The following is a 14103-nucleotide window of genomic DNA, read 5'->3' as shown; positions in this document are numbered from 1 at the left end:
AGAGAAAATCTCTTCTTTGCTCTCCTATGTCTAAAGTAAAGAGTGCTTATGAACTATTCATGATCCCAAACAGCTGAACCCCCTAAAGTTTTTGTAGAGACCAAAAGTGTATCATTATCAGTGCAAATAGGACTAATGCATCATAATTAATTCAGAATCATCTCTAATGAATGATGAAATAAAGAATAAAGAGCTCCGCCACCAAGAAAACTATGAAAATATTTGTAATTTTAGATTATGCTAATTTTCAGAATATAGGATCAACATAGGTTGATTCCTAGTTAGGAATAATGAAGTGTACCAAACATATATAGTAAAGCTAGGAGTAACATAACTGTATTTGCCATTACACATGTATCTTTTCTGCAATTCACACATGCCCAGTTGCATTACTCACCAAAAGGTGCTACAACATTCACTTTGTCATTTGCTATTGTTGGAAAACCTCATACTATTAACATATATATGTATACGAGCACGGCGAAATCAATCATAACCTACGAAAGTTGATTTGAGCACCGTGCTGGGGCTGGAGAGTTATAACAGTGTACGGGGCGTGAATGTACGATGGTGAGAGCTCGAAGGTGAACCGCTGAAGGATCATGCTGAGCCCCATCTTAGCTTCGAGCAGCGCGAAACTTTGCCCGATACAAATGCGGGGCCCCCAACCAAAAGGAAAGAACGCGACTTGGTCTTTCGAAGCCTTTGATATCCCCTCAGCGAATCTCTCCGGCCTGAACTCGGATGCGTCTTGGCCCCAGATGTCGGGATCGTGGTGCAGGAAGATGGTGAGCAACATGAGGGTTACTCCAGGCGGGTAAGTTATGCCTCCGAGCTTCATTTCTTTGTATGTTTTCCTGTTGAGGAAGATCACAGGCGGGTAGAGTCGAAGAACCTCGTAAAAGATCATCGTCACCTGTCGCACATAGAGTTCAAATTATTCCTGATATGTTCTAGTTTAACACGACTTTCGAATCTTCCAATGTCTATACGCTGCATAATTCTTCATTCACCGAAAACAAGAACAAAAACTCTACGAGAATTAAACTGATACTCACAATCTTTAAGCGGCTCAAGCCTTCGAAATCAGGTCTACCATTCCCAAAGACTTGCAAAACCTCTTCTCTTGCGCGAGCCTGCCATTCGGGATGCATGCTTAGAGCAACCATCGTCCATGTCAGCAATACCGACGTCGTCTCTTGTCCTGCAAAGTAGAATAGCTTGCATTCTACGATCACCTCGTCAGTGCTCATCTTGAGGTTCGAGTTTGCATTCTCTTCGAAGTATCTCATATTCGACTCCAACATCAAGCCCAGTAGGTCGTCGTTAGTAGCTTCGCCCACCTTAATAGCTTTTTCTCTCTTCCCGATTATGCCTCTTAGGAGTGATCGAATCTCTCCATCGATCTCTTTCATTCTCCTATTGTTCTTCGTCGGGAGAAACCTATACAACAGCGAATAATGATAGTGTTTATCAAAATACATCATATTTCAACCGATTGAGTTCAATGAATTAACAGCAAATCGTAATAGGCAATTGGAACATCAACCCAAATGAGAAAAGGACACACCTGTAACCTGGGATATGCAAATACTGAAAAGCCTGAATAAGGCGCTCGGCAAGCTCTGATTGAAGCTGAAATATTCGTCGTCCTTCTTGGTAGCTGCTACCGAAAGCAGTTCGGGAGATGACGTCTCCCGTGAAGTTCTGCAGCTCCGGCCAAACATCTATTTCAGACGATCCTTCTGACGGAACTAAATTCTCCCATCTGGCGATCAACTCAGTACAACAAGTAGAGAACGACGGCAGCATACGCTGCAAGAGTACACACAAAGAAAAGACTCATTGAAGAGGAAAATGTGAGTTAGTTAACACTGGAATGCGTCTATCTTTGTATATCAGATCGGAAATTTAGCTTCATATCAACTATTTCTTATCGTCCGATGCCCTAGAAGCAAGGATTTAATGACCACAGTGTTGTACGGTGCCGACAAAGTATCAGCATGACTCGACCCTCCTACTGACGGTACAGCCGAAAACCCACTTCTTTTTTCTGAAACTATCAAGTAATTATATCAATAAGTTACAAATATTTAACAAACGATATATTGAGAAATCCAAAATATACTAGGGCCAAAGAAAATAAAATTTGCCAAACACATGTATCGTCAAAGGCACACATCAGCATGGCACGGTGCGGCACCGTGTCATACCGTGCTCGCGCTCAACATGACTCTGTACCTCGACACTTAAATCCTTATCTAGAATAAACCAAAGAATCATCTATGTGTATGTATCCCCCTTTGTTCTGGACAATGAAATCTTGTCGGAACTGTGCATATCTTATTCATCCTTCGTAACCATATCGCACACCGTAACCTACGAAATAGGGCCGATGTTCCTTCGAAACCACAAATTACCTTAAGCTTTTCGAGATGAAAAGCCGGATTGAGGATTCTCCTGTGCCTGGCCCATTTTTCGCCTTCGTAGTTTGCGAGCCCGTCAGCCAACAATTTTACGAGAGGGCTCGCTGCCGGCTTCTCGAAGTGCCCAAACTTGTTTGACAGAACTTCCCTCACCAGCTCTGGGTCAGTAACTGTCACTCTGGGTGTTGGACCAAACCAAATAAAAGAAATTTTACCTGCAGTTTTGAGCTTCCCACATATCAGAGATTCATCATAATGATCATTTAAAGAAGCTTTACAACATGTTACACATTTCAGATCAAAATTTCGTGCATTTTAATTTCACTCCACCTCTTACATCTCTTCGAATTGGCAGATCATCAAAAGACCTAATATGTCATCAATCTGCAGCACTAGGCAATTCATAATTCGAAACTTCAAAAATAATTTATTTATTTTTGGAGAACCAGAATATTTTTCTCGATTTTATTTATTTATTTTTTCAAATATCCCTACTTCGCTTGCGTTTTACTAATGGGGTATTACTTTGAAAATGTTGAATAATAGTAAGGATATATAAACAAAAGCTGCTAAAAAAAGCTGCTAGAGAAAAGTTGGGGTAATCAATTTCAAAACAGATAAATTTTCAGGGGTATATTTACATTTTAACCCCAAAAAAAAACCTACAACGAAGTGCGTATTTTACGCCAGTTCAGATCCCGTGCTTTTAAAAGCATTGGAACTCAACATGCTTATAATTCTTTGACCGCTGGATTGTTTTAAAATTCAAAAAATTTTAGAATGCATCGATTATATTAGTAACGCGATGTTTTCAATCAATCAAATAAATTATTTTAAATTAATTCATCACATCATTCATGATTATAAAAAAAATATTTTTATTGTACTTTATTTTTAAAAGGAGAGATATGAATGGCTTATTATTACAAGCGTGATACAACAAATTATCTTCTAAAATCCGTACAGTACTAATAAAATAAAATTATTAGTACATTCTAAAATAAGTATATATTTTACCAGAGTTGAGCTCATGCACTTTTAAATGTATAGAAGTTGCTATTAATAAAAGTATAAGAGTTTACGTACGGTGCACGTGATTTTTTTAACCACCCGAATCGTGTTAAGATTTATGCAGCACTAATAATAAAGAAGATTTAAGAAGACGCAAGGTTAATAGTATTGAATAAATTTTGAGATGATCCACAAGCATAAATGCTCCTATATTTTTAAAAGCGGAGGAGTTCAACTCGGTTATAAATTTTTGAATAGAGAAGATGTAAAATGTAGTGCTGACCGTGTAGCTTCATGACTCGGTGGAACATAGGGAAGACGCGGGTAACGATGCGGTGGGGGGAGGGGGAGAGAGGGAGGGGCCGGGAGCGGGCGGCGGCGTTGAGCCGGGCGTTCTCCGGGAGGTCGCCGGCGAAGGGGTGGTAGCGGCTCCCGCGCAGCCCCTGCGCCCGCAGCCCCCACTCCACCATCCGCACCCCCCACCACACCGCCATCCCCACCACCACCACCACCACCACCACCGTCGCCGAGCTCCACGCCCACGCCCATGGCGACTCGACCTCCACCTCAATTCCCACTCCCATGGCGACGCGCGAGGGGTAAGGGGAAAAGGGTGGGGAGGATAAAAGGTGCGTGAGACCATGGGTATCTGAAATTCAAAGTCTACGGGTTTTTTTTCCTTTTTTTTTTTTTTTTTTCTTTGGGATACTTCAAATACCCTTTCTGTGATTTCACACTTTCTCATTTCAGTACTCTATGGTTTAAAATATATCCAGTTAGTATTCTGTAGTTTTGCACTTTCTCACTTCAGTACTCTATTGTTTCACGTGTATCAAGTTAGTACTCTATGATTTTATTTTTGTATCAAGTTAGTACCCGGTGGTTTTAATTTTCTTTTTTTATTATCCATTTCGAAGTATATAATTTAATGAAATATTAAACCACAGAGTACTAAAGTGAGAAAGCGCGAAACCACAGGATACTAAAGTGAGAAAGTGCGAAACCACAAGGTACTAACTTGATACACTTTAAACCATATGGTACTAAAGTGAGAAATTATAAAACCGCAGCGAGGTATTTGAAGTTTCCTTTTTTCTTGTCGTGTAGTGAACAATGGGTAGTTTACTGTATTTTTTTTTTGACTTGGTTAATTTTATAGAGGTTGCTGTAAAGATATTAAATAGTAAATTTATTTTTATAAAATTTAAGTTATCAAATTTAGATTTAATTTGGTATTGAGATTCATATGATGTTATTAAATAAAATGGAGGGCTAAATTACAGAAAACTTGCCTGTCAACATCTGCTTTTTTACTTTTTTCCTCTGTCATTCAAAAATTTACTTTGTCTGCTTAAAAATAAAAAATATTCACAGGAGGGTACGGTATAATAAAATGACGAAATTATTCTTATTTTATTCGTCTCCTTTCTAATCCTGCTCATCCCACACCCTCGCCCGTGCCTCCCTCGAGGGCGAGTGCAAGGCGGCGGAGTAGGGCGAGGCAGCGCGGCCGAGGATGTCAATGAGGAAGGAGGAGGAGATGAGAGTTTCAGAAGTATTTTTGGTATAAAAAATGGGATATAAACAGAACATTAACGACGGGGGCCGAAATGAACATTTTTTATTTTTTAAAGGGCAAAATGTAGGTTTTTTAATGACAATGGGGGAAAGTAAAAAAAGCGAATATTGACAAGAAAATTTTTTATAATTTAGCCAAAATAGACTTGGGATAAAAGCATATAGGGATGGACTTCTGCGTTCTCCAGTGGGATCACAGAAAATAAATCATAACCGATTCATTACGATGTGCGGAACACAATATTACTACGGAAACAAACAAGATATTATTCCTTCGAAAATTTTTTAGTTGGCAAATATATCTCCCTAAAAGTTTTGATTTGTGCATTTGTATCCCTGCCCATTTGATTCACCGTTAGTTTTGATCCCTGCCCATTACAATATACGGAACACAATATTACTACGGAAACAAACAAGATATTATTCCTTCGAAAGTTTTTTAGTTGGCAAATATATCTCTCTAAAAGTTTTGATTCGTGCATTTGTATCCCTGCCCATTTGATTCACCATTAGTTTTTTAACGGCGGACGTGTAAAATAACTATTATGTCCTTACAAATTTGTTCCTACAAAAATTTATCTTTCTTTCTATCTCTCTCTTTTCGTCTTCGCTGTGGTAAGTGCAACGAATCTTATATTCGCCTCAACCTAGGGAATCGCTCATCATAAATAAAGAGGAGAATATGAAAAAAATGACGAAACTCAACATTGAAATACAAATTATATATATATATAAAGAGTAAAAATGCTAACTGTTGTTAGCTTTTTTCACTCATTGTTATCAACATTTTGTTAACAGGAGGTTGTATTTGCAAACGGAAGGACATTTGGAGGGATAAATTTGATAACTTCAATTTTATAGGGATCTATTTGCTATTTGATAACATTGCTGGTTGCCATATGCAATTATCCCTAATTTTTTTGTGGTTCAAAGTTTGATGGTTAGTATTTGAAATTCCAAATTCGAAATATAATTAATTCATATTGCTAGCCAAGTTAAAAAATAAAGATAATTTCGTACCGATCATATTTATTGCACGATTCGCTGAGAGGATATAATAATTCATACCTTGAGTCTGAAGTTTGAGCTTTTTCAAAAATGAACAAAAGTGGGTAGCTAGCTGTATTTTCTTTTTTTTTTTTTTTGTTAAGAATTTAATGATTGATACTTGAGATTCTAAATTTAAAAATTAGTTGTTTCGTACTTCAAGCGGAGTTTAATAGATAAAACTAGTTCCTGACTGACCGTATTTGCAGTTAGCTTAGGGCTTGATGGTTAATATAGGAAGTCCCAAATTCCAAACCAAACCAAACCAAACACTGCAATATTGTCATGTATTTAATAAGAGTAGCATCAAAGAGATGAAGCTATTTAATTCTACATGACAAGGCACATGATGTACACATATTGGAATAGGGTCAAAGAGATATTGCTATTATTTTATAATATATATATAGAGAGAGAGAGTTTAGCTAGAATACTCTCAAAAGCACTATGAAGATGGTACTTTTATACCCAGTTGGTAGACTTTATTACAATTGCAAATGCTCTAAATCATACTTAACGATATAGATCATCAATTTGAAAGTTCTATCATAAAAAATAATTTAAGTACGAAGGCTTTCTGTACTCGCAAGAGTATAATAGTCCTAAAAAAAGTTATTTACAAGATATACAATCAAAGGCGGTTCAGGATCTATTAAATTTGTGGCTAAAATACAAAAAAGAAAAATTTTGTAAATAACTATTTTTTACATTCTTCTATAATTTTAGAGAACCTACATTTTATCTCCTTAAATTTCAAAAGTATTGTCAGAAGTTTACCGCATTAATTAAATAAACGAAATGACTAAATTATCTTTAGGCCTTTTTGCAAAAAAAAATTCACTAATTTTGGGCTTTTGCAAAATTGGGTCCCTATTTTCGATTTTGCAGATTCGATCCAAATTTTCAGCAAACTGACTAAAATACCCTTATTATTTTTTCTCTTTCCTCTTTTTTTTTCTCTCGTTCTTTTTTTTTTCTCTTCGCTTCTGCGTCGTCTCCCGCCTCGCCCTCCGCTGCGACCGCCGCTCCGACAGCATCGGCGACGCGGCACTGGCGGCCGTGGCCCTCCGCTGCCCCGTCCTCCGCAAGCTCTCTGTCGCCTCCTGCTCCTTTGGCGCCTCGGGCATCCTCGCCGTCGTCCGCAGATGCCCGCTCCTCGAGGAGCTCTCCCTCAAGCGCCTCCGCGGCCTTGACTCCCAGCTCCTCGTCGACGACGACGACGCCGGCGGCAACGCGGCCTCGTCCTCGCTCTGATCCATCTAGTGGTGAATAATGAAGAGCAAACAAAGATGCAGAGGATAGAAAAAAAATAAAAAATAAAAAAAAATAAAAAAAAATTATCTCTTTGAAAAACTATTATGTATCGTTACTATTATCGGACAAGGCCAAAAATCAGAGAAAAAGAAAGAAAAAGAAGCAAAAAATCAGCGAAAAAGGAAAAAGAAGATGAAGGTTGCACTGTTAAAATTAAATTGCACTATTTTTTTAGAAAAATTGTACTGTTTAAGGTGAATGTTATACTCTTTAAAATAAAAATTACATTATTTCGCCAAATTTTACACTATTTCATTCAAAATTGCACCATTTCTTCTTCTCATCCTCTTCCTCTTCCTGCTTCTTTTTTACACCATTACACCGTAACAACAAAAAGTTTCTAAAAATCGAGTCGGATTTACCTACGCCGCCGACTCGCCCCATCCCTCTGCCACCTTCGCCACTCCTGTTCGAGCACGAGAACGAGCGCGAGCGCGAGCGATCCCCGTATCGCGAGTGCCGCCGCGGAGCTTCGCGGCGCATGACAGCGTCGCCCCATCTAGGGCTATGCCTACCTGGCTCGAGAGCGCTGCAGCGGGGACGCGGGAGCTCGACGACGACGACACCGACGCCGAGGACGTCATCGGTGGCGTCGGCGGCGGAGGAGGGGGCGGANTCCTGGCCATACCCGGTGCGGATCATGCGGCCAACGATCTTTGTGAGGTCGGCGATGGCGTCGACGCGGAGAAGTGGTCGGCAGAGAGGGATCCCCGGCCTCCTCCGCCGCCGCCGCCACAGGAGTCCTCGAGATTGGCACCGTGGGTGTGGGGTCGAATCTGGCGAGGAAGGTGGGGGCATCGTCATGGGAGAGGGAGAGGCGATGGAAGGAGGAGGTAGGTTCATTGGAGGAGGAGGAGGCGATGGGGAGGGTGTTGCGGAGGAGGAGGTGGCGGAAAAAAAAAATAACGAAGGAAAAAAGAAAGAAGAGAGAGAAAGAAAAGGAATAAAGATATTTTCGTCCGATGGCGAAAAATTCGGTCCGAATCTGCAAAATTAAAAAAGGCGGTCCAATTTTGCAAAAGCTCAAAATTTGTGAATTTTTTATGCAAATTGGCCTTATCTTTACTTATTCTATAAAAAAATAATTTATTTATATTATTTTTAAAAATATTTTCAATATAAATTAAAAAAATAAAATGAATAGTAAGAGAAGCTTGGCGAAAGAAACATATTGATTTGAAATTTAAAAAAAATAAAAAATAAATTTTTGAAAGTCAAGACGGACAAATGAAAAGTAAGTATTTATAAAAATTTTATATATTTTTATATTTTATTAAAATATTTAATAAACTTTTTAGATGGTTTGGTCAATTCATTGGGTTGGGGAACATTCTACGAAAATGGGGGCGAAAGCGATGGTCGATCGGATCAAGATCAAATGACTCGAGCAATTACGTCACCTTCTTTGGAGCGAAGTTTCCAATAAATTTTTTTCTAAAAAAACAAAGCTTCTTAGATGATCTTATGATGGAGATTTTGCCGTAGAAAATTTTATTTTAGGGATAATTATCATATACTTCTCAAATTTTCGAAAAATATCTTATATATTTTTAATTTTTTAATATATTTCTCATATATTTCTCCGTTATTTCAAAATATCGCTACAGTTATCATCCGTTAAGTTAACTTGGGTTAAATATAAATCAAATATCTATCAGAATTAAAAAAATTGAAATACCTATTTTGTTCGTAACTTATGGACAAATAAAAAAATTAGTGATAGCAGAAGGGTATATATGAAAATATCAAAAATCAAAATACTTTTTGTGCCCTTAACGTAAGGGCAAATAAGAAAAGTCGGGTGATGATAGAAGGGTATACTAAAAAGAGCAAAATAGTAATTTTGTAGAGATAACAACTATTGCTAACCATTCTTTAACAGAATTTAACTCTATGGATATTTTTTAAATAGGTTGGAACATAAAAAAGATATTTTTAATATTAGCTTTCTAATAAGAACAAATTAGAAAATCGAAAAATTTCAAGAGTATATAAGCAATTGTCCCTTTATTTTATATCTTCTAAAAAAAAAGTAAAAAAATATTGAACGAGATTTTTATGCGTGTGAATAAGATTTTAAAGTTTGTTGTGTCCAACTCCGAACAAAATTTAAAATATTTTCAACAACTTGCAAGTGAAATAAAAAAGTATATTAGATTTTTGTCTTTCACACTCGAAATCTTGTTGTTTTGTTTTTTGCCGGTGTAAAAGATTTTGTGGAGAAATGCTGTTGAAGTGAGACTAAACAGGCTCGTGTATTTTATTTTTCTTTTCAAGTGAAATAAAGTTAGAAAAGTTAATATGTTTGGACGCAAAACTTCACAAAAAATGAATTATTAAGATGAAACATGGGCTCGATACCTAAAACTCCCTCTGTTCGGTGACTAATCTAAAATTGAGAAAAAAAGAGTTCAGTCGAAAAACTATTAGAGGCAGCAACGAGTCGACACTCCAATCTTTTTGGTTCGTTGATCAACTCTTTTGACCCGTCAATCATGCACAATAGGGGGTTCGGTTATCATGAGCCACCATTAATGACCAAAAACTTTATAGTACTAATTTCTTGGTGCTTCTAAAAACGCTTTAGCTCAATTTTGAAAGAAAAAAAAAAAAAAAGAGAGAGAGAGACTGATTCAAGAAGCATACAAAGAAAATATATACTCTCCATCTAGTCAATATTTTTTTTTGTTATTTTTGTAAAGAATCGAGAGTTTAGTCAATCCTCTATAATCCTACCTAGAGTTCATCTACGGTGGTTGGAGCTATGCTCTTCCCCTCTTAGAAAAAAAAAAGCTAAAATTTTTACTCTATTTTTCTATTTTCTGTCATATCGATCATTAATCCAATTTTTTCTTTTAATAGGATCTAGACAAAGACCAAAGATCTTGAGCGACTGATCCGCTAGAACAACTCAAAAGATAAAGAAGTATCGGGTTATAATCTGGTTACAAACCTAACTTGCTGGGTGCAAGTAAGATATGGTTTTGTGGGCCAAATGTGTATAAATGGGCTTTATCGACGGTGCTCGAGTTTTAGACATAGATATCGAAAAAATTGGGGTCTAACCCTAGGTCGGCCCAACCCGTCCACAATAATCTCGCAAGCTTAAGACAATTAAAAAAAATTAGACACAAATAGCCATTAAAGCTTCATTGCGCGGGGCTATATTGACTTGTACAAAGTGCATATCAGCCCCCTCGAGACGAAATCGGTCATTTATGTCGTATTGGATCGCATGCGCGCATCTTCACGGCCAGTACATCAGCTAACACAAGATGTAGCTTCAAATTACTTCCAAATCACACCCCTTTACCTGAAAAAAATTAAAATTAGATGCTTTAAGATTTGCGCATGTTAAAGCTAAGCCATTACTTACAATTTGAAGTGCACCATCTCCGTTTATAGTAATTAAGTTTGTATAGAAATGATAGCCCATGCCCATTATTGCATGTATAAATGAATAATCGGCCCAAGACTCTATAGGCCCGGTCCACTGGATTGAGCCAATCAGAATAATTTCCCGGTACATAGAACACAAAAACGAGCAGTACTTCTGCGGTTGAACATATATAAATATATGTTGCGTTTTAACTAGTTTAAATTATAAATAATATAGCAGACTAAATTCAGACAACTAATCTTAAATAAGATGCAAAGTAAATTTGCGCGACAAATGTCGTGATCGGAGTTATTGTGTGACGAATGTCAAACTAAATTTGCGATACCATTTTTTTTCTTTAAATTAATATATTTGAATTAATTAATTATAGCATACAATTGTCCACCTTGATAGAAGGGGAATTATATATAATTAATGAAGCAATAATTAATGGCGCTGAAACTATGAAATGGACACATGAAAACGGAACTTATGTGTGACTTGTAGAGTAATAATCCAATTTAAATTTAATTTTATGGGGCCATTTAATTTTGGCATGCTAAGGTAGTTTGACCTCCCCCTCAAGTGTGAGCATGATTTAATGTCATTGTTTTCAAAAGTCAATGTGGATGAGAAAGTCGGCGACGATCTTACACTTGGTTGCCGTATTTTGTACAACTGGGGCCTTTCGGTCTCGTCCTTCATTATTGGTTCCCATCAGTCACCAAACAAAAATGAGCTCAATTATAGCTTCTCGATTCTTTGCTTTTGATTAGGTGTGCTGTTGTTGGAAAGCGTGCGGAAGCGATCGAACTTATTATTGCAGTTCGAATATTGTGCTGTTTGATAAAGTGATGTTAAAGCTTTACATATCGCCATATCAACCATTAGGAAAAGGTAGCAAAATGTTTTAAGTACAAATAAATTCCATTATATTTTACAAACTATTCAACAACTGAATGGTTCGATTACATCACGTATATGTACTAGTTTGTAAAGCGTTGTAAAATTTATTTGTAATTATAGCATTGCTTGAAAAAGAATTATATTGAAATATTTCTAGCAATCTTTTTTTTTTCTTTTTCATAGAAAAGGTGAGAGCTTCAAATTAGAGTTTTTTGGGGATCAGTTTTATTTCTATTTTTCGCCAATAAAAGTTTCAAAATTTCAATGATTAGAGCTGAAAAAATATGCAGAGAATTAACTAAGAGTGGGATGAAATAATTGACACAAAAGTGGGCTTTGAAGCATCACTGTAACTTTTTTTTTTATAATTACTCTTTGCTCAAAACTAAACATGCCAAAGTGATCAATTCATTTAATTGGAAGTGCATTTTAAGCTTATTTTACCTCCACCACATACATGAACACAAGTTGAAGAATTATTAGAGCGTAGTTTAGTTGACTCGTTGACAAAAAACTTTGAAATCTACGTTTTTTAAGGCACTTGCTTAAAAGCAATTATACTGTAAATTAGTCATTCTATATGTCTAGACATACATCCTCGATCCACTGCGTTATCATTAGTCTATATATACCATTAGATCTACTCCTCGGATCATTTTCAACCATTAGATTATATTATTCAACCAACCACCCACTCAACCCTAGGGAGCCCACATCATCCTAACCGCATATCTCTTAATATAATAGCTAAAAATCTGCAAGCATCAATAACTTGATACTTTTAAAAGTATAGGAGCTCAATTATATATATATATATATATATATATATAAGCCAGGACTACTATACTCTTATAAGTATAAACCTCTTTATACTCATAAATTTTTAGTCGTTGAATGAAGAAATGTACGGTTAGAATGATACTGGTCTCCGATTGATAATCGTTCCCTAGAATTGAATGAGTAGTTGGTTGAATAGTATGATCTACCGGAAGAAAATAGTCAAAGGGGTAGATATAACAATCGAAAACTTATGAGTATAAAGGGGTTTATACTGAAAAGAGTATAGTAGTCTGACTATATATATATAGAGAGAGAGTATAGAACTACTATACTTTTAAAATCACAAGGGCGTTGGTGTTTCCGACTTTTCGTCCTTGGATTAAGGATTGTAGAGTCGGGATAATAGTGGTCCCCTAAGATTGAATGATCCCCCTAGGATAAAAATATTAATCCACATGTCAAAAATGATCAAAGTGGTTGATCGATCAAAAAGTTAGAAGCATCAACTCACTTATACTTCCGAAAATATAATAGCTCTAGTCTCTCTCTCTCTCTCTCTCTCTCTCTCTCTCTCTCTCTCTCTCTCTCTCTCTCTCTCTATATATATATATATATATTAAATATATATTGGAAGATATTCTAATATTAGTTCTTCCTTTTTCCATCGCTAACTCATCCAATTTAGGAAATGATCTAATGTATGATCACCCATTAATAAGTATGTTCATCTTACATATCGAGTTAATTTGAATTATATATATTTAATTTGTATCTTGAGTTTTGTTAATATGAAATTTTAGATTGATAATCCAAATTGTATTTGAATTCTTTCTCCTAATTCTAAAGAAGACCATAAATTTTAATTTACAGATCTTTTAGTAACAATTATCGGGAACGAACCAAACAAACTAATTTTCCATGCATCAACACTAATCATGGGCATGATTTTAGATGGAAAACATACATTATGTATATAGGAAATTATATGACTAATGCTTCATTACATCCAAGCTAGGTTTCAAAGGTGTCACATTTGGTTACTTTAATTACTTCTGGATATGCATATCCCTCAAGTTAAATAAACTTGCCTAACTACATTGTGCCTACACTATGCCTAACTACATTATGATAATATAAAATAAAATAAAACTTATATATAAACTTGTAAGCTATAGCTTGTATAGGACTTAAAAGCTATATTGTTACGTACTCTAGCTACTAATACTTTATCAAAATAGATGCACACAACTATAACTAATGTAAATTGTAAACTATTAAAGAAATAGTACATCTTTCTCTGGACATTATATATAACTGCATGGTGTGTTGTGTTGCTCGTGGAGTCATCGAAAAGCTTTTTAATTTGTAAACACATATTCATATATATATATATATATATATATATATATATATATATATATATTAGACAAATTAATTGAACAAAAAATTATGCATGATTCCATATTATTCTCCTCCATAAATGACTAGCTCCCAACTTTTTAACATTTACTCCCAAGTACCAAAAGAAGAAGCAACAAAACAATGAAAAGCCTCTCTTCCCCTTGTTACCACCATATATATATATATTCAACATTCAATGCAAGAGCATGCCATGTAGTACTCCACACTCAATGATCACACACAGCTCACCATTCTCAACCA

The 14103-nt window shown here is 36.1% G+C and overlaps 1 protein-coding gene across 1 annotated transcript; it reads right to left on the bottom strand.

Moving 5' to 3' along the window:
- LOC109722515 (cytochrome P450 72A15-like) lies at window positions 285–4066 on the bottom strand. Its single transcript, XM_020250609.1, has 5 exons — window positions 3721–4066; window positions 2421–2641; window positions 1571–1815; window positions 1059–1443; window positions 285–916 (listed from the first exon to the last, which is right to left on the bottom strand). The coding sequence occupies exons 1-5, from the start codon at window positions 4019–4021 to the stop codon at window positions 491–493; spliced, it is 1578 nt and encodes a 525-aa protein (XP_020106198.1). The 5' UTR covers window positions 4022–4066; the 3' UTR covers window positions 285–490.

This window comes from Ananas comosus, linkage group 16 (genome assembly GCF_001540865.1).
Source record: "Ananas comosus cultivar F153 linkage group 16, ASM154086v1, whole genome shotgun sequence".
In the NCBI taxonomy this organism is placed as follows: domain Eukaryota; kingdom Viridiplantae; phylum Streptophyta; class Magnoliopsida; order Poales; family Bromeliaceae; genus Ananas; species Ananas comosus.
The sequence above is the reverse complement of the archived record's forward strand: the minus strand, read 5'-3'. Positions and strand labels throughout refer to the sequence as shown.

What these genes read in the sequence shown, in the direction of transcription:
- LOC109722515 (XM_020250609.1), bottom strand. Translation starts at nt 4,021, where the DNA reads ATGGGAGTGGGAATTGAGGTGGAGGTCGAGTCGCCATGGGCGTGGGCG. An exon ending in TTCATCTCGAAAAGCTTAAG is followed by an intron (nt 1,816 to 2,420) that starts GTAATTTGTGGT and finishes GTACTCTTGCAG; the next exon opens with CGTATGCTGCCGTCGTTCTC. An exon ending in TTGCATATCCCAGGTTACAG is followed by an intron (nt 1,444 to 1,570) that starts GTGTGTCCTTTT and finishes GCTGTTGTATAG; the next exon opens with GTTTCTCCCGACGAAGAACA.